The 19,271-nt window shown below is 44.8% G+C and overlaps 1 protein-coding gene across 1 annotated transcript in view; it reads left to right on the forward strand.

Annotated features, from left to right (window-relative positions):
• HSD17B12 (hydroxysteroid 17-beta dehydrogenase 12) overlaps window positions 1-19,271 on the forward strand; it is a gene marked incomplete in the record, with an annotated part of 86,662 nt that overhangs the window by 24,947 nt on the left and 42,444 nt on the right. The window contains 2 exon segments of the mRNA XM_056527743.1: window positions 9,288-9,334; window positions 11,752-11,827. Coding sequence (XP_056383718.1) covers window positions 9,288-9,334; window positions 11,752-11,827 — 123 coding nt within the window.

The raw sequence follows: 19,271 nt of genomic DNA on the forward strand, positions 1-19,271 counted from the left end.
AAGAAGTGAGATATAGAAGGCAGCAAGCGTAAGAAACAGAACAATTGGGACATCTATATGACCGGGTCAGGGCATCTGCAGAGTGGCCAGTCTTGTGGGGGTGTTCCCGGTATGTAGGAAGGATGACCGGCGACAGAATCATGGTGCCCCAAGGGGAGAACCTTCTGGTCTGATTTCATTGCTATAGAGCAGTGAACCTCCAGTTGTGGCAAAACTACAACTCCCAGCATGCCCGGACAGCCAACGGCTGTCTGGGCGTGCTGGTTGTTGTAGTTTTGCAACAGCTGGAGGGTCTACAGTTTGGAGACCACTGCAGTAGAGCAAACTGCTGCAAAAGTGAAGAGCGATGCGGGACCCTTGACTAATCAGTGCTTAAACTGACATAGACAATATTAGGCGGGTGGTTTTATTGTTACGGCCGGTCAGTGCGTTAACTATTTTAGCGTTTTTGTATTCCAGGCTATTATGTTTCGTACTTTTTTGCCATATGCAGAGCCCCTCATTTGCTGCACAGCAGTATTTTTCCTTTTATTCCCGGTCGCTCCTCGGCGATCCAGTTCTCCGGGATTTCGCAGTCATCTCTCTCTTCCAGCAGAGGAGGGGGAAAAAAAATAAAAAAAAAGCCTGTTCTCTGCAGAATAGAGGGTGCTGGAGAGATAGGAAAATCCTGCCTTGACAACAGAAGCAAGCATCACGCTCGGCGCTGATTGGCGCTCTCCAAACCTATGAGGCCGCGCCGCTGCTTTTCTGCAGTTTTTGCACAGGTGCAAAATAAGTTCCTGATTTATCAATGAAATATTCGCCATGTTGCTGCCTCCCGAAGCAGATCTGTAATAAAACCTCAAATCATCGCCTCGTGTATCCGGGCGCATTACGCGGAGGAGGCAGACTCCTCGCTACTCGTCTAACAAACCCCCCCCCCCTTTCCAACCCCGACGCTGATCACATTAATGAGATGAACAGGATAGGAATTTATTTATTTATTCTTTGTTTCTTTTTTATTATTAGGATTATTGTTCGCCGCCTCTGTCCCATATCGGTTCCATTAACCTTCCATCAGTCAGACAAGGGGAGAAAAAAAGTTGGAGTGAAAGCGAATAAACAATTACAAGTAGAATTCCATTATTTTGGCACAATCAGACGCTTTCTGAATGTCTGGATTGCTGGATGTCACATTGAATACTTCCCTAGAATGTTACACTGAAAATTTGTGTCTTATAGTTTTGAGATTGAGATTATCAGCCGATATTCACGATTTTGGACATTATCGGTATCGGCAGTTACCGTGGCAATAGTGCCCCGCCCCCCTGGCCAGAGACCGCCGCTGCCCCATTGCCTCCCCCATCCCCGGTTTTATAATTACCCGTTCCTGGGGTCCGCGCTACTTCTGGCTCCTGCGGCGTCCTGCGCTGTTGCTGTGCGCTGCGCTATGACGAGTGATGTCCTCAACGCGACGTTACCGTCAGTGATGTCCTCAGCTGCTGGAGCCAGAAGTAGCGCAGACCCCGGGAACAGGTAATTATAAAACCGGGGATGGGGGAGGCAATGGGGCAGCGGCGGTGGTTGGACTCAGGACCGGCAGGGGGAGAGACGCGGGCGGCGGCGGTCTCTGGACAGAGGGTAGGCAGGAGGGGGGGGGGGGGGGGCAGCGTTGGTGGTGGTAGGACTCAGGAGGACCCCAGGACAGGCAGGGGGAGAGAAGCGGGTGGCGGCGGCAGCGGTCTCGGAGGGGGTGGGGGGTGTTAGGAGAAATAGCCGATAACTTATACCGGAATATCGGGATAAGTAATTATCGGCTATCGGCCCTAAAAAAAAAAAATCAATATCGGTCAATCCCTAGTAATAAAAAAAAAAAAAAAAAAAAAAAAAATATATATATATATATATATATATATATATATATATATATATATATATATATATATATATATATATTATAATATTTATAATATATTTTTTTCGTTTTATATATATTTTTTCTTTATTATATTATTATTTAATGTTTTTTATTTGCCTGTTACATCTTTAACCCCCAAAATTTTACAATCAACCCCCTACTCAGACTGTGTCATTCCTGTTGCAAAGATGGGTGTCTGGCAGTGGGGAATCCCGCTATGGCAGGTGTCCTGGTGTTTGTTGTCCATTGAAATGAGCTGTTACAGCCTCTTAATAAAAAAGGGGGACCTTGTGAGCCCCCACCATGTTACTTTTATTTTTACCTGAAGTATCCCTTTGAAGCCTGTGTTCCTTCACTTGTAACTCTCCAGCTGTTACAAAACTACAACTCCCAGCAAGCCCTGATATGGTAGGAACCAGCTCTACAGAACTACAGCTCCCATCATACCCTGACAAATGCTTACTCCTCAGCTGTCGCAAAACTACAGCTCCCAGCATGCCGTAATGTGCCTTGTAGCCTTCCCTGATGACTGCTGCAAAACTACAACTCTTAGCATGCCTTGATATATTGGGGGCATGCCCCGACAACCAGTGGCTCTCAAGCTGTTGTAAAACTACAACTCCCAGTATGCCCTGACCCCCTAACTATTAGCGTATCTCCCAACCATTATAACTTTCCATTGGGATGGACGCTACATTTTATTCCGGATGCAGCTACGGTGTATAAAGCAATGCTATGGGTGACTATAAAATATATAGTCTGGGCTGCAATTCCTGGCTCAGCCTGAAAAAAGACGGTGGTGTTATATCTTGTAAAATAACTTTAGTTTTTCTAGTATAAATTGCTATAGATATCTTAGGATAAACTTGATCGTAGCCCTGATTGACTGTCTGGGGGGTTCATTACAGGGGATTAGTGTGAACATGTCCCTATGAGAACTGTACTATAAAACCTTTGTCTTCCAAGTAAGATCTGCCGCTCCTCTCCTCTCTCCTCGCTCCCCCTCCCTTATTCTCATTGCATATCCTATCTAGAGAGCCGTGCCAGGGAGAGGGGAGCTGGCGTGTTTGTATTCCGGCGGCGTAGCGCAGCCAGACAGGTCTGAAACAGAGTGTTTTATTTTTAGAATCTCCGTTGCCATTTTTATCCTGTAAAAAAAATATTCATCAGTGTCTGTGTGACAGGCTGTCCGTATTCATAAATATTCCAGTGTCCTGCGCATCCAGCGTGCTTCTCTTTAACCCCCTTCTCACCGCACGTAAGGGGGGGGGGGTCGTCATTATTTCATGTATTGTACGTTTCTCAATAACGTCATGCAGTTCAGTCTCCCGTACGTCTCTGCTGACGTCGCTACCCTTTTTTTTTTGTGTGTTTTTCATTCTAAGTTTGCCGTATGAGGCTTAATGCTCGTCGAGGGCGCCGTAATTTTCCATTACGTTTTTTTCTTTTATGGTCCTACTTATCTAATTTATTACTAGGCGAAATGATTGGAAAACGACACACCCCTTGATTTCTGCTTTATTTTATTTTTTTCTTCCCTTTAGTGCGATCCATGACGTGGAGTGGCGTAGTCCATAATGTTTGATGTTATAAAACTTGTACCAATATCCGATTTTTTTTATTTATTTAATTTTTTTTTCAATGCATTGCATACAGCGAACATCTACTGTATACTGGGGTCCGTGTAAGTCCGTCAAGAATGGAAGCTTGCTGGAAGTGTGAATAGACTAAATTACTAAATTATGCTTCAACATGAAATGATGTTTTGACAAACCCCTCCCCCCCCCCCCCCCCCAACCATCTAACATGTAGACACTAGAGGCTGCGGACACTAGAGGCCGGGAGAGACTTTACCTTTTTAAGACATTTACAATGTTGTGACCCATCTGGGCTCAAGTAGCCGCAGGAATGACTCTGCCTGCAGCCTAGGAGATGGGCTAGTACACCTGTGACCATGTGACAGGTCTTCTATCCACCAGGCCTCTTAGTTCATCCAGTCACCATCTTGCCCACTGGACTGCTGTGGCGCCATCTGGCAAATTCTCCTGGCACCTCCTGCACCCTCTAGTTGGGACCCACTGGTTTAAAGGTTGACAAAAACATTCTGGAAAATGCTTCCATCAGATGTACAGTACACCAAGGTTTACAATGTAGGGCCTGTCCTCTATTTTCTATTGCTCAAGCATCTTTTCTAAGAACTCAGCATAGCGTTGCTCCTCTGTTATTCCTCCTGGAAACGTATGGATAAACAGACTATTGGGTTGTACCATTTCCTCATCAAAGGGGTAGGTGTCTACATAGTCACCACTGACCTGGACACTTGGACATTGTCAGCCTGTGTAAAGACACCGTCTTATACAGTTCATTTCCAGGAGGAATAACTGAGGAATGGCTAAAGACAAGAGTCATGAGAATAAATCCAGAATTATTTTAAATAGAGAAGTTGGGATTAGTGATCTTAGTTTTTCCCAACCAGGGTGTCCCCAGATGTCTTAAAACTACAACTCCCAGCATGCCCGGACAGCCGAAGGCTGTCCGGGCATGCTGGGAGTAGTAGTTTTGTGACAGCTGGAGGCACCCTGGTCGGGAAACACTGCTCGAAGGAAAGTTTAAAAGGACGGTACTCCTTTGCCATACATTCCGTATTCCTTTTGTAGTGATGAGTGGCAGGGGCCATATTCGAATTTGCGATATTTCGCGAATATATGGACGAATATGTCTTATATTCGGGAAATTTGCATATTCAAAATATTCGCGGTTATTTACGCATTCGGATAACTATCTCCTAATATTCTTTAGTGACGATATTCGCGAATATAAAGATTAGGGATCGACCGATTATCGGTTTGGCCAATATTATCGGCCGATATTCACGATAATGCCCCCCCACCGCATCGGCCAGAGACCGCCGCCGCCGCTGCCCCATTGCCTCCCCCTAGTTTTATAATTACCTGTTCCCAGGGTCCGCGCTACTTCTGGCTCCTGCGGCGTCCTGTGCTATTGCTGTGGAGAAATAGCCGATAACTTATACCGGAATATCTGTATAAATTATCCGCTATCGGCCGGAAAGTCCACAGATTATCAGTATCTGCCCTAAAAAATCGGTCGATCCCTAATAAGGATATTCGTAATTGCGAATACATAGTGCTATATTTGCCATATTCGCGAATATGCGAAATTCACAATAAATATTCGAATTGCGAATATTCACGCTCAACACTACTCCTTTGCCATACGTTCCCCTTTATGGTGGACAGCTAAACTACAAAACTACATCTTCCACTTCCAACATCACAGGTTGGGGAGCAATGGTGCAAACATTGGGGTCTGTGTTTGGTTGACACTAGTGGGGGGTATAGGGCCAACATTAAGTTGAGCTCCTCTATCCATAGGCCCCATGGCATTGACCACCTCCATGATGGTTGGGAATGGATAGGAATTCATTGCAATAAAAAAACACCAAACATCTCGTACTATCCCATCCGTTACACGCCATCCGTACGTGCCCCGCCGGACGCTTCCATTTCCCACCCCGCCCTTGCCGCCATGTTGGTCCCTCGCTTCTATAAAGAGTCGCTCCGTTCTTATTAACTTGCAGCCCGCATCCTTCTCGTCTTTTGTTCTTTGGTAAATGTGAGCTGGCATCTGTTAGACTGCGTTAGCATTCAGTCTCTGGGAATTCAGCGCTTTCTATATTCGGCTTTTTGCTAAAGCCGGTGCCCTGTTTGCTCGAATCAATTGGGGCTGCTATTTTTAGCAACAAAGGGGAATTGAAATAGCAATTTTCTTTCTATGTAATGGATCCCCAAGAGAAATACTGATGTAAGTTTTCTGTCATCCCTCTTTTTCTGCGCACCCCCCCTCCTTCCTCCTTCTTCCCCGCCATCGAGCCCCCCCACCTACCTCCATTCTCCCTTCCCTTAAGAACTGATAGAAAAGGCAGCTGTCACGGGTTTGCGGCAGTATTAATCTTTAATCAATCGAGCGTTCACTCTATTCAGGTGTTGGGGGGGGGGGTGCGTAGTGAAGAGTGAGGGTCACCGAGAGGGACCGATCGTGCTCAGATTTTTCGGTGGGTAAAGGAAGAGACAGGACGGAGCTAAAAATATCCCCCTTTGCTTGCAGCATTCCTCCAGTCTATTTTTTGATGTTTGATTTAGATAAGGTTGATTGGGTAGCGGCTAAAAATATCTGTTCCCAGAAAGTTGAGGACAAAGAGCGTAGAGTATTTTTATCCCACCACGACGACTTGCGATTTGCTGAATGGGGAGGACGAGTCACAGGCGGCGCTCGTAGCTGTGGGTTTCCTATAGGTGACATTTCAAGTGGCAGTAGACTGTTATGCTAGGTCTTTAGTGGCGAGAAATGCTACTACAACTCCTAGCATCCTCTGGCAGCCTACAAAAGAATTCTAGGAGGTTTGATTCCTATTATGGGATACGCTCACACGCACCTAATCCGCTGCAGATTTCCCTTTTTCGAGAAATTAGCAGCAGATTTTGCAACCCATTGACTTCAAATGTGAAATACTGGAATAGTGGAGGCCTATTGAAGTCAATAGGAAGCAAAATCCGCAGCTCATTATGTACTGGGTTGACTGGGTTTACATCTTATCCCCTATTTAAAGGATAGGGGATAAGATGTCTGATCGCAGAAGTCCCACCGCTGGGGACTCCTGCGATCTCTCCTGCAGCCCCCCTCCCCATTCCTCAGCTGCACAGAGCGAGGATCGCTCCGCGGCTGATGACGGGTGATACAGGGGACAGAGTATCGTGACGTCACACCCCACCCCCTTAATGTAATTCTATAGGAGGGGGCATGACGGCCGCCACACCCACTCCCATAGACTTGTATTGAGGGGGTGGGGTGTGCAGGGCTGTGGAGTCGGACAAAATTTTGGGTACCTGGAGTCGGCAAACAATGCACCGACTCACGTAACCGCAAAATGAACACGTTAAGTGACCGTGAAGAAGCATGCTTTTCATGTGCTTTACTATATGGCACGCAACGCACAATTAGGAGCGGCAATACTTATACTTTCCATAGTGTTGCGTTCTGCTGTTACAGGGAACCCATGGGTAGCCTAGCCTCTCACTGATAAGGGATTAAGGAAATATGTTTTTTGCAGGACTAGACACTTGTATAAGTAAAGGGAATGGAGGGTGAATAGTTCAAGACTGAAGCTGTAAACCATTGGAAAAACTGCTGCCATTCAGCTAAGGCTATAAAAACTTGTAAACTCGATTGTTAGCTTAAAGGGGTACTCCGCCCCTAGACATCTTATCCCCTATTCAAAGTATAAGATGTCAGATAGCTGGAGTCCCGCTGCTGGGGACCCCCGGTATCGCCACTGCGCATAATGACGGGTAATACAGGGGCCGGAGCATTGTTGCGTCACGGCTCTGCTCCTTGTGATGTCACGGCCTGCCCCTTAATACAAGTCTATGGGAGGGGGCGTGGCGGTCGTCTCTTGCGAAAGAAACCTAAGTAGGTGATCACGGGGGGGCGGGGGTTGGGGGTCCGAGCGATCTACTCAAGTTTCTTTTGCCGGAGTATTCCTTTAGCTGCAAATCCACCGCAGAAATTCCATGGCGTAAACTTTCAGCTGTAGATTTCTCTTCCATTTTCACGTCAAGTGGCTGTAGCCTGAGACCTGTGTATTTAGTTGGACTTCACATCGTAGCTCGCACTGTGAACTATAGTGGATTTTTATTTTTCAACAAAGGAGTGAAATCCGGATCTTGAAGAAAAAAAAAAACTTGTGTGTCTGATGCAGAATTTGCTCGTGTTGTCCAATAGTGGGTTCGCCAAGTGAATCGGTCTAATCCTGTGTCCAAAACCTTAGTCTGAAACTGAAATCTGAAGATGCCTCAGGTGTCTGCTGCAGATTCCATAAGTTTTTCCACAAAATAATCCATCATGTGAACATACCCTGAGATGTCTGTGGGTCCATCCACTATGACGTTAACCTACCTCCCATTGGTCTTTCTCTCAAATTGACCGGCTACTAAAAAATGAGGCCACCTCGAGACTGCTTAAAGGAGATATCCAGTGCTGAAAAACATATCCCCTATACTAAGGATAGGGATACGTTTCAGATCGCGGGGGGTCCGACCGCTGGGCCCCCCCCCCCCCCCGTGATCTCCTGTACGGGGCCCCGGCAGCCCGCAGGAAGGAAGGGTGTTGACCACTGCACGAAGCGGCGGCCGACATGCCCCCTCAATACAACTCTATGGCAGAGCCGGAGCGCTGCCTTGGGCAATCTCCGGCTCTGCCATAGCGATGTATTAAGGGGGTGTGTCAGCCGCCGCTTCGTGCAGTGGTCGACACCCGCTATCTGGCCAGCGGTACAGGAGATCCTGGTGCAGGAGTCGGACCCCCCACGATCTGAAAGTTATCCCCTATCTATAGGATAGGGGATACGTTTTTCAGCGCTGGACTACTCCTTTAAAAAAATTTAAAAAAAATCAACTGGTGCCAGAAAGTTAAACAGATTTGTAAATTACTTCTACTTAAAAACCTTAATCCTTCCAGTACTTATCAGCTGCTGTATGTTCCAGAGGAAGTTCTTTTCTCTTTGAATTTCCTTTCTGTCTGACCACAGTGCTCTCTGCTGACACCTCTGTCCATGTCAGGAACTGTCCAGAGCAGGATAGGTTTGCTGTGGGGATTTGTTCCTGCTCTGGACAGACCCTGACACGGACAGAGGTGTCAACAGAGAGCACTGTGGTCAGACAGAAAAGAAATTCACAAAGAAAAGAACTTCCTTTGGAACATACAGCAGCTGATAAGTACTGGAAGGATTATAGAAGTAATTTACGAATCTGTTTAACTTTCTGGCAACAGTTGCCTTTTAAAAAATAGTTTTCCACCGGAGAGCCCCTTTAAATCTATCATCTACCTACTGCGACATCTGTCTGACTGTTCCACTCTAAGGGCCCATTCACACTACATGTACGGTCCCATTCACATGGCAGGACTTCAGGCTTATTTCAGTGTGTATTCTGTGCCAAAATCTACCCTAACACACAGTGGGAAAAGAAAATCGTAGCATTGCTGATGAATATGGAGGCATTGTATTGCTCGGACATGTGCAACAGTAGAACCCCCCCCCCCCCCCCAATTGTCATTTACTGTTCTACATGAGGGTTTGGAGATCCGGGGGTCATCTATGGTGGTCACTCCTGTTGCTAGATCCTTGAGTCCATACCCATAGTTATCTACAGTCTGTAGTCGTCCCAGCATGTTTTTCCTCTGGTAAAGCATCCTCAGGGGGTATTTTGCCGCTTTTTTTTGTGGGTCCTGATGTACAGTTCTGTTTCTGCATCATAAGTCTGTTGGATAATTGTGACTTCACCCTTTTTGTGTCTTTTTTTTTTTTCCACTGTAGTTGTCACCGGAGCCACTGATGGAATTGGAAAAGCATATGCAGAGGAGGTGAGTGCATTCGGCTGTATTAATTCATTGCAATGGTGACATTGTTTTTTTGTTTTTTTTTTAAGTTCAGAAAAATTGTCTTTTTGTCTTTATTTTACCAGATTGCCTTTATTTTACTAGATATGTTACTAATATAGCTTCTGGGAATGAAGTATTCTTCCACATGTTTCTCCCTCCTCGTTTACTGATTGGTGGGGGTTTTGACAAATAAATTTTTTTTATCTGACAGGTACACCTGTTGCAAAACTACAACTGTGAGGGCACGATGGGAGTTGTAGTTTAGCAACAGCTAAAACTGTTGGGGAACACTGGGATATCCTATACTTTATACCAGTGTTTCCCAACCAGGGCACCTCCAGCTGTTGCAAAACTACAACTCCCAGCATGCCCAGACAGCCAACGCTGGGAGTTGTAGTTTTGCAACAGCTGGATGCACTCTGGTTGGCAAACACTGTCCTTAATGTTAAGAGTCAGCTGAATATTAAATAAGTTGTCCAGGGTATAAATAAATATATAATATAATACAGCAACAAAAGCCCACTGGGTGCATTTGCGGTAATGTAGCGGAGCTGTAATACCAGACACAACCATACCAGACAGTGCTGTTTCTTGAAGACAACCCCCTTTTTTAAAAGGGGTAAGCTGCCGGAAAACATCTTATCCCCTATCGAAAGGATGGGTCATAAGATGTCTGATCACGGGGGGCCTGCCGCTGGGGACCCCCGCAATATCCAGGCTGGCAGAGGCAGAATCCAGAACACTGAAGCTTGAAACATACGCATTTGTGTCGTCACGCCCCCCCATTCATGTCTATGGGAAGGGGCTAGGGTTCCCTCCGTGCACCAGATGATTGGTTACACAGCAGAGATTGCCGGGGTCCCCAGCAGCGGGACCCCCTGCGATTAGACTTCTTATCCCCTGTATAAAATGCCCTGAGTAGGTTGGGAATTCCCCCTCTTAGGTAGAGGGCCCCCAGTAGGTAGGTAGGAAATCCCCTATATTATTTAGAAGCCCCCAGTTGGTAAGGAATCCTACCTATAAGTTAGAAGCTCCAAGAAGATGGGCAAGTAGAGATTCTCCCTGTTAGGTTAAAGCCCCCACTAGGTAGGTAGGGAATCCACCTATTAGTTAGAAGCCCACAGTAGGTAGGTATTGAATTCCCCCCCCCCCTTTCCTATTAGGTAGAATCCTCCAATGGGCAGAGAATCCCCCCTATTAGGTAGAAGCTCCCAGAAGATTGGTGTTTAGGGATTCCCCCCTATTAGGTTAAAGCCCCCAGTAGGTGGGTAGTTAGGGAATCCCCTCTTTAAGGTAGAAGCCTCCAGTGGATAGGGAATTCTCACCCTTTAGGGAGAAGCTCCCAGGGGCTAAGCAAGTAGGGAATCTCCCTATTAGGTAGAAGCTCCCAGTCAGTAGGCAGGTAGGGAATCCCCCCCCTACTAGGTCTAAGCGTCTAAGAGCTAGGGAATCCCCTTATTAGGTAGAAGCTTCCATTAGGTAGGTAGGGAAGCCCCCCATTGGGTAGAAGCTTTCAGTAGGTGAGTAGGCAATCCCCCTAATGGGTTGAAACCCCAGTAGGTAGGTAGGTAAGGAACCCTCTCCTTTTAGGTAGAAACCCCCAGAAGACGGGTAGTCAGGTATGTAGGGAACCTCCTTTTAGGTAGATTTCCCCATTAAGTAGTTTCCCCCAATAAGTCCCCTTCAAAATATCTGCAGGTATTGGGATGGGTATCTGGGACATTAGCACAAGTACAAATATCAGCACTGATACCAGTATTGGTATTTGGACCTCCCCATTGAGTTTAATGCAATTCAGTGAGGAAAAAATAACTTTTTGGGGAATTTTTTTGAGGTGTCAAAAAAATTTGGTAAAAAATACTGAGTATGAACATAGCTGACAGCTAATTCTCTCTTCGTCACTACACACACACGCATGCTCAGCTTGTCCAAGCATGCGTGTATTTTCAATAGAGAGGAAAAAGCCAATGCCAGATACCTGACGCTTCAGCTTTGCCTTACTTGAGAACAAAAAGATTTGGCATAGTTCTCTCAAATATCATCTGTAGGGGAAATGTTTGGTGTTATGGTCGTCTTAAAAATGGTTATCCAGGATTAGAAAAACAGAGCTGATTTTTATTCAAATAACAGCACCACACCTGTCCTCAGGTTATGTGTGGTATTGCAGCTCAGTCCCATTAAAGTGAATGGAGCCAAGTTGTAATACCACACATAGCCTGGGGGCAGGGATGGTGCTGTTTCTGGAGGAAAACAGCTCAGTTTTGCTATTCCTGGATAACCCTTTTATCCAGGGTTATCAACGAGAGTCTGACTGCAATGTTCTTCAATGAGATAACTAGCAGGAGGCAAAAATAAATAAAAATAGATAAATAAAAATGTGCTTTTTTTTTTTTTTCCAGCTGGCCAGACGTGGAATGAGCGTTGTCCTGATCAGCAGGACCCAGGAAAAGCTGGAAGAAGTCTCCAAGCATATCAGTGAGTAACTCCAACATTTACCTGGGGGTTGTATCCTCTACTGTCAGAGCAGTGTAACACCAGACTACACAAAGTATTGTAGTCTGTTACCATGGAGACACATAGGTCTACATAGAAGCTGTATACACACAACGGTAGGATAATTTGTAGTCGAGACTTACTCAGAGTTGCTTCCTTTTTTATTTAAGATGCATTGGAGCAATTGAAGTGGCTGCAAAAGTCTTTATATCCCGTACATATGACTGGCGATATAGTTTTCCTTTTTTTACGTGAAAACCTTTTTTTTTTTTTTTTTTTTTTGCCTGTAAATGATCATTGCTTTGGAAATCCGCTGAAGGGAGGGAGGGAGAGGAGAGGAGAAATTCCCCCCAGGTTGCCCAGTGCTGCCGGTGTCCCCCTCCGACTCTGTAGGCGGAGGAGCTGTGCCAGGGCTGTTTTCTGGATGGTCTTACTGGATCTTGCTTAGCAAATCTGCTGTCGCCGGTAACATCCAATATCCTCTCCGCCGGCCTCTTCCAGGATCCCAGATGCTTCCCTATGGTTGGTCCTGAGTCATCACAAGAGTAGATCATGTATTCTCCGATACTTCTTAAAAGGATAGCGCAACATTATCTCACGAATGCTTTATGGCAGGTGACGCTTCTCCTTTGTCAGTACTTTTTTATAGTTTTTTTTTTGTTAATAATATTATTATACTTCTCATTATTATTATTCTGTTTTTAAAGTCCCATATGGTCCAGCACATTATGTGCACTAAAGCACACTCTACTTCAGTGTTTCCCAACCAGTGTGTCCCCAGCTGTTGCAAAACTTCTACTCCCAGCATGCCTGGACAGCCTTTGGCTGTCCAGGCATGCTGGGAGTTGAAGTTTTGTAACAGCTGGAAGCACACTGCTCTACTCTCTCTTGTAGGCCTGCCAATTATAAGGGGGGGGGGGGGGTGGTGATCGGGACCTCCTCAGCGTGATCGCAGGGCCCCGATCAGTTAAGATGACTTGACCTCCTTCATGCCGTCGGATCGTCGGGCTGACTATTTAGTCTGCTTGGCAGCCTGTATAAGCAGAGCGCCGGAAACTCTGATCAGTACTATGTTATGGCATAGCATTGTTCAGTATTACCAATCCAGGGATTGTTTGTATTAGTGCCCTATGGGGACCTACACATAGTGAATGAAATAGTTTAAAAGTGTTAACAAATGTAAATAAGACCCTTCCCTTATAAAACATTCAAATCCCCACTTTTCCTTTTTCCAAAAAAGAAATTTAGTATCGGAAATGTCTGAACTATCAACACCATAAGAACACAGGGCATACATGTACGTCCTGTGCCCGCCACGATCTTGTGAATCACACCCAAGAGCTAAGCGCTCTTCATGCATGGTGGTTCCTGGTTGCTTTCAGCCACCAATCGGGCCGATGCCTGGCATTTACCCTTTAGACGCCACAATCAAAGTTAATTACGCTGTCTAAAAGCTTTAAAAATGTGTGCCGGTTAGCTCTGGGTGCTAATCGGGACCATAGAGATTTAATTGCGGGGTCCCGATTGCAGGAGGGCCCTTACCTGCCTCCTCGCTGTCCAAACAGCTCTCCAGTGCTGCATGGCAGGCTAGAGCAAAGGAGCATTGAACAATGTATGCAATCTGAAGACTGCATGTAAAAGGGGGACTGAAAAATAGTGAAAACATTTTAATTAGAGATGAGCGAACTTACAGTAAATTCGATTCGTCACAAACTTCTCGGCTCAGCGGTTGCTGACTTTTCCTGCATAAATTATTTCAGCTTTCCGGTGCTCTCGTGGGCTGGAAAAGGTGGATACAGTCCTAGGAGACGCTTTCCTAAGACTGTATCCACCTTTTCCAGCCCACGGGAGCACCTGAAAGCTGAACTAATTTATGCAGGAAAAGTCATCAACTGCCGAGCCGAGAAGTTTGTGATGAATCGAATTTACTGTAAATTCGCTCATCTCTAATTTTAATCAATGTGAATTAATACCTTCCCTAATCAAAGTTAGAATTACCCCCTTTTCCATTATTATTATTATTATTATTTTTTTTAAACATAAAATTAAAATAGGTATCGCTGCATGGCTAAATGTCCTAACTATTACAATATAACTTTAATTAAACTGGGCAATCAATGGCGTACGCATGAAAAAATACCAAATCCAGAATTGCATATTTTTGGCCACTTCATATTTTATATATAAAAAAGTTAAGTGATCAAACATTCCCTCTAAACAAAAATGGTACCGTTAAAAACTATAGATCACGGCGTAAAAAATCAACTCTCATACATACCTTTATACTGAAAAATAAGAGGTATAGGGGTCTGAAGAGGACAATTTAAAGGGGTACTCCTGTGGAAAACTTTGTATATCACTTTTATAAAGAAAATCTTAATCCTTCCAGTACTTTTTAGGGGCTGTATACTAAAGAGAAATCAAAAAACAAATGCATTTCCTGTGATGTCATGACCACAGTGCTCTCTGCTGACCTCTGCTCTCCATTTTAGGAACTGTCCAGAGAAGAAGGAAATAGCAATATATGCTTCTCTGGACAGTTCCTAAAATGGACAGCAGAGATCAACAGAGAGCACTGTGGTCAGAACATCACAGGAAATGCATTTCTTTTTGGATTTCTCTTTAGTATACAGCCCCTAAAAAGTACTGGAAGGATTAAGATTTTTTAATAGAAGCGATTTACAAATCTGTTTAACTTTCTGGCACCAGTTGATAAAAAAAAAAATAAATAAATAAAAAAAAAAAACGTTTTCCACTGGAGTACCCCTTTAAAGCATACTAATCTTAAATGGGCACTGTCAGATACAGAAAATTTTTATATGGTGTACATCTTGGCAAAACATTAACTTTTCTAATATACTTCATAAGAAGATTGTATTTCCTTTTTATAGAAATCTTGGCTTATATAAGTACTCTTCTGTGCTCTCTCCTGTCTGATAGCACTCCTCTGTGCTCTCTCCTGTCTGATAGCACTCCTTTGTGCTCTCTCCTGTCTGGTAGCACTCCTCTGTGCTCTCTCCTGTCTGGTAGCACTCCTCTGTGCTCTCTCCTGTCTGGTAGCACTCCTCTGTGCTCTCCACCTCCCCTCCCCCTCTGGAATGAATGAATTATCAACCCAGCGCTGCGCTTTCCCAATCGGGATAAATACTCACATATCACCCGCAAACGCTGCCCTTCTCGTCCCCCTGTTTGTTGCAGACCGCTGGTGCTGACACTCTATACTGTACGCTGTATCCCTATGCCCGGGCTGCAAAAAAATAAACAAAATAAACTTGAACTCTCCTTCCCCCGTCGGTCCGGACCTGCTTTCTGGGGACGGGCACGTCTGAGAGTTGTCAGCCTATCACCGGCCGCAGCGATGTTCCGCCTCGGCCGGTGATAGGTTGAGCCCACTGTCATGTAAGAAGCCGGCCGGAGTACCTCTTTAAAAAAAGTTTTCCCCCGGAGTACCTCTTTAAGGGTTAAAAAGAGTAGGTTTCCCACCAATACCAGTAATGAGGTATAGATCGGGTATAACGTGAAGATTGGGATCCCCACCAGTTCTGATTATGAGGGGGCTGCAGTCCCCATTAAAATACGACCCCTTTTGATTTCTTCATTTGCAGTATATTTGGAGAGAATCCAAATAGGCCATGATGTGGGGTCGCAGTGGTCAGACTTCCACCGATTTTGTATTGAAGCCCCCTTTAATGACTGGAGAAAAGTAACCTAAGTAACCTTGGACTCCTCGCAGACGGCAGGTGATCCCTCAGCTGCATCGGCCGCTTTAAGAAGTGCGCATTTAGACAAGGCCCGCGAGCTCTGATCCCTGTTTCTGCATGAATGGACCACACAAGGCTTCTGCCTGCTTTTCTCTCAATGTAGAGAGGCATGATGGGATAGCAGGAAGCTGTTGCCCTGATTTTTTTTTTTTTTTTTTTTAATGAATGATTGAGAAAAACAACAACAAGAAAAAAAAACACATAGGATTATCTCCTACTGCTCCGGATTCCAGCAGCTGCATGGCATTGGTAAATCCTGTAAATCATCGCCGTCATTCCTGATCCAGATTTAGAGAACACTTCATTGAAAATTGCTTCACTATTTATAATGCAACCTGGACGCACCTCTGTAGTATTGTAGTGTATTTTATAGGACACGTTCACGCCGATCAGATCTGCGGCTGTAGAAAAAAATTTGATTGGAAATCTGCAGAAAGTCACAAGAGGAATTTGTGTGATAAATCTGTGCCAAATCTAAGGGGGAAAAAAACAACAAAAAACACTAAACACTATAAAAAATACACCTATCTATTCTAATGATCGTATGGGGGTGCATCTCTGTTGTCCCCCACCGATCCGTGTATAACCTACCTTCAGCCATGACGTGCTGGCACATGTAACCACTGCAGCCTTTGTATTTTTTTATTTTTTTATTTTTTTTATTTTTTAAGGATTTTTGAAATTTTATACGAACAGTACAAAAAGAAGAGTACACCTAGTAACTACATGGTGAAATACAGACGGGCTGCAATCCCGCTAAACAAACATGAGTAAACATTAGGTCAGTGCAATCAGTAGGGCTCTGGGGCCCGGTCAATCCCAATTGAACAGGCAACATGAAAAGCAGGATAGGTTTTCTATGGGGATTTGCTCTTCTCTGGACAGTTTCTAAAATGGACAGAGATGTCAGCAGAGAGCACTGTGATCAGGCAGAAAGGCAATTCAAAAAGAAAAGAACTTCCTGTGGATCATAACAGCAGCTGATTAGTACTGGAAGGATTAAGATTTTTTAAGTAATTAAGTAATTTACAAATCTGTTTAATTTTCTGGCACCTGTTGATAAAAAAAAAAAAAAAAAAAAATGTTTTCCAGTGGAGTACCCCTTTTAATAATCATACAACAGATCTCCCACGGAAATCAATAGTATTGCTTCACCATAGATTTTCTTCCACGTCCATCTAATGCACGGAAGTGGGTAGGAGCCTGAAAAAGGGCGTCGGACATAAAATGCTTCAATACTTTGTCCCAAGTATATTTATTTATTAATAATAATAATTAAAATTGTATCGGGACTAGAATTCCAACATGCCTGATCCTTCTCTCCTCAATTCCTACTATTTGGTAGAGTCCAGAGACCCCCATACATGTGAGGTGGTGGCTGCTGATTTGGCAACCATTAAAGGGGTACTCCGCTGCTCCACTGTTCTGAATGCTGGAGTCGGGAGCTTGTGATGTCATAGCCCCGCCCCCTCATGACCTCACGCCCTGCCCCCTCAATGCAAGTCTCTCCCATAGACTTGCATTTAGGGGTGTGACATCATGAGGGGGCGGGGCTATGACGTCACAAGCTCCAGCGTTCGGAACAGTTTGTTCCAAATGCTGAGCAGCTGAGTACCCCTTTAATCTAATGTACATGGCTTACTATGTTAAACTCTCTTGTTTTGTCCAGGTGATGCACACACATTGCCGCCGTGTAATGTAGTTGTGTAATATGTAGTTGTACTTTTTTATTTTTTATTTTTTTTATTTTTTAATAATCGTTTTTATTAATTTAAAAATAATTTATTGTAAGCCACTATATTCCCCCAAATCCGCAATTATATATAATGTCTCTTGTATAAATTGCAGATCTGTACTTCCCCCTGTAAATAGTTTCCCCCCCATATTCGTCAGCAGCCTGTGCGCTGTGTGCGCGTCTCTCGTACCTCCAGCAGTAGTTTTCAGGAATGGCTCTGCGAGTCCTTTATCCGCCTGGGTGCCCAGAGACATCGCTACAGCGTCACAAAGCCCGGGCCCCCTGGGGACGCTGCAGAAAGATACATAATGCAGTTTTTGGATTGCCTCACCGGGGAGAATCGTGGGCCATGCTCTGCTGGAACGCTGACGCCCATTTACTTTGCCCTAGTTCCGTGCGGCCTCCTGAGATATCATTGAGGTCACTACAGGAGCCATCGCATGGCGGTGACGTGCTGCACGAAGCTGACATTTACTACCTGCACCCCGGCCTCACGCCAGGATGTGTCCGTCAAAGCCGCTTGCCTTCTCTGTGGCTGAGTATTGGCCAAATCCACCTAAATAGAATGCAAAACTGTATAATGAAAGGCCGGGACAGATGGTATCTGATATAGTCACATGTTAGGCAACTGCATTATTAGCCATTTTCTAGTCCTGAATCCCCAGCAACTGCTCTGAGGTCTTCAGACCCGTAGTCTTGTGTCCTGTCGGATTGGAAACAAGTGCACAAGTTGCTGCCGCTCCTTCAGAATCCGCACGCTCATCTCCTGAAATACTCTGTGCTGCTAAGGGAACTTGGTCTTTTCCGCTATCAGTCTGGGATCACCCACTTGTTGCTATTCCCCCTTCTCACACCATGATACTGTACTGTCACGTGTAGCTCATGAAAAATAATAATATTAAAGGGGTTCTCCACCATTAAGTGATTTTAGTACCTACCTGGCAGGCAGTAATGGACATGCTTAGGAAGGATCTGCGCTTGTCTTGGGGCTAAATGGCTATGTCGTTAGATTACCATAACACTGTGGCTAGCTTTTTGTGAACTGGTATTTCCTGTTTGAGTTTTCTCTTTTGCCTACAAATCCCATAATTCCATTTTCCTCCCTCCCACACATCAGCCACCCCACCCATTGAAACATAAATGAGCTGCATCCATTCAAAAGACATGTGTTTTCCAATCAGGGTGCCTACAGCTGTTGCATTAGTTGCAGATTGATCTCTCTCCCACCAAGCGATCCCTCCACCCATTGAAGCAGACAGGCTCCCTGTCATCAGCTGACTAGTGATGTCAGGTCTCGGCCGCATTGCAACCTGGGAAAAATCTGAGACAACAGTCATTTTGTATGCTGTTAAAAATAAATATTGGGGTGAAAATCACAGAATTGTGAGAAAACAGTCACACACAGGTACAGACACTATATTATGAACTACACTAACTTTACAGCCCCTGTAGCATAGTCAAATAAAATTAATTCCTGGAATACCCCTTTAAATGAATGGCCACATCCACACACCATCCTTTCCTGAAATGCTCTGTGCTGCTGTTCCTTCCACTATTTAAATGAGTGTTTACACCAACCAGTGTGCCTCCAGCTGTGGCAAAACTACAACACCCAGCATGCACGGACAGCCTTCGGCTGTCCGGGCATGCTGGGAGTTGTAGTTTTGCCACAGCTGGAGGTACACTGGTTGGTGTAAACACTCATTTAAAGTCTTGGATCTCCTATTTAAAGTTTAACCCCCTTCTCATATCATTCTGGCCTGTCTCATGTAGGTCATGAAACATGGAATGAGTGCAGTCCTCCTCCACTTAGAAGATTAGTACACTCTTGTCCTGATATACTCTGTATTTCTGCTCCTTCCACTTTTAGTCTAAAATCTTTAATACGTTACCGTTTCTCTCCTCACATCATGACTCTTTCCCTGTAGTG

The sequence above is a fragment of the Hyla sarda genome, chromosome 6 (assembly GCF_029499605.1).
Source record: "Hyla sarda isolate aHylSar1 chromosome 6, aHylSar1.hap1, whole genome shotgun sequence".
NCBI lineage: Eukaryota > Metazoa > Chordata > Amphibia > Anura > Hylidae > Hyla > Hyla sarda.